This window comes from Cebus imitator, unplaced genomic scaffold (assembly GCF_001604975.1).
Source record: "Cebus imitator isolate Cc_AM_T3 unplaced genomic scaffold, Cebus_imitator-1.0 Scaffold616, whole genome shotgun sequence".
Taxonomy (NCBI): domain Eukaryota; kingdom Metazoa; phylum Chordata; class Mammalia; order Primates; family Cebidae; genus Cebus; species Cebus imitator.
This window is the reverse complement of record NW_016107931.1, coordinates 33,853-35,701: the sequence shown is the minus strand read 5'-3', so window position 1 is coordinate 35,701 and position 1,849 is coordinate 33,853. Positions and strand designations below refer to the sequence as shown.

Genomic DNA, 1,849 nt, shown 5'->3' with positions numbered 1-1,849 from the left:
TTTTAAGACTATTAGAAAAAAAAATAAGGGTCTTTCCTCCTGAAATTTCCCTCTCTCTCAATAGAGAGAGAGCCATTTTTCTTTCTCTTTCTTCTTTTTAGTGAGACAGGGTCCGGCTCTGTGGCCCAGGCTGGAGTGCAGTGGTGCGACCGCCGAGACTGGAGCCATCCTCCCCCGCTGCGCCCCGAGCAGTTGGGACCACAGCGGTGGCTTCTCGCTGGTTTTATCGCTCCTCTTGGAGCAAAGTGCAGCCTCAGGATGGTCACACCAGGTTGCCTGCTCATTCCTGCCCTCTGAAGGATCCTACCCATTGGAAAGGGATTTGCCAGGAGGCCTTCTGCCACCAGAAGTGCAAGTGCAGGGAGCACCAGCCAATGGCAACCAGAGCGTGGCTGTCACCTCTCCAGGGAGGCAGCGGGGAGCCACAGGCGCCGCCTCGGCCAGCTGCCCCCGGGTGGTATCCACACACTCTGAGGGAGTGGAGGGGCAGGGAGGGCATCCGCCTAGGCTAACAGTCACTCTGCATTCAACCAGTGCACAGCTGAGTGATGGCAGGAAGGGCACAGGAGACCAGAGGGCAGTGCCTGCTGAGGCCTTGCCAGCCTCGTGTTCTGGAACTTAGAGGAGAGGACGCACGTGAATGTCCATGCAGGAGCCTGGCTTAGCCCTCGTCCTTTTCCCCTGCAGCCTTTCCAGCCCCTCCTGCCTCTTGGTGACAGCTCCAGCAGCATAACTATACCCTCTGCATGGCCGAGCTTTTCGGACACTCTACTCACCAGCCTTGAGACTCAAATATTAGTTTGAGAAGTCAATTTGCTGAGAGTCAATTAATCCAAAACTCAGGACTTCGATACACACGACATGAGTTATAGGAATCAATTGTGATGATAAAAGGGAGTGGGATTTTCAGTGTATGGTCAGAAAAAACTCTGGGCAGGGCAACGGTCGGAACCATCACGACCAGCAAAAGTCCCGCCACGCCTGATGGAGATGAATGGAGATGAAACCCAACGGTCGCTGTACCTTACGAGGAAATTCCTGGCAATCCTCCTGCTCTTTTTTCTTCTTTTTTTGCAGTTCTTGGAGCTTGCTGGTAAGTGTCTGAATCTCCTCCCTAAGGCAAAAAGGGAAAAGATGACACCTCACCTGTCACTATGTGATGAAGGCCAGAACAAGGCGGGGTGCATCCATGCTCAGAAGGGGGGACACCAGACAGCCCGTAGAGTGGCAGGGTCACATCTCTGAGCCACTGGGCACCAGCTATGACCTGACTATACCAGAAATGCCAACGCAGGGTGGGGTGGGTGGTCCACGCTGAGACAGGGGGATGCCAGACAGCCAGTAGAGAGCTGGCGGGGCCACATCTGCCTGAGCCACTGAGCCCCAGCTATGACCTGACTATCAGAAACCCCAAGGCAGGGCGGGGCTTCCTGCTGTCTCCTGCTCTGGGCTGGAAGCTCCATGAAGGCCGCTGAGGACCCCCAGGGTCCAGCATCTCTCCTGAAACAGCTAAGACCTAAAAAAAGAATCTATTGTATGAATAATAAGTAAGTAGGAGGCTGGGTGCTGGGGCTCGCCCCTTTGATCCCAGCCTTCTAGGAGGCCAAGACCAGAGAATGGCTTGAGCCCACGCATTTGAGATAAATAAGCAGGGGTTGCTGGGCTTTTAGTAAACAGTATGAACGGAAAGCACTGCAATTTATATCTTCATTCCAGGTACTAAAGACAAAAAATAATAATAATAATTCATTTCTGTACATGTGCCCTTTCAGATTTACTTTACTTCTAGCCTCTGATAGAATTCAGTCAGATTTCTCCTGAAAATGAAATTTTTGTTTTGTTTTGTTTT

The 1,849-nt window shown here is 52.1% G+C and overlaps 1 protein-coding gene across 7 annotated transcripts in view; it reads right to left on the bottom strand.

The window, feature by feature from the left end:
- Positions 1 to 1,849, bottom strand: part of IQCE (IQ motif containing E) — a 50,394-nt gene that overhangs the window by 16,748 nt on the left and 31,797 nt on the right. For all 7 annotated transcript variants that reach the window (XM_017517081.2, XM_017517080.2, XM_017517082.2 and 4 more), the window contains one exon: positions 1,024 to 1,114. In XM_017517081.2, coding sequence (XP_017372570.1) covers positions 1,024 to 1,114 — 91 coding nt within the window. The remainder of the gene's footprint in view (positions 1 to 1,023; positions 1,115 to 1,849) is intronic.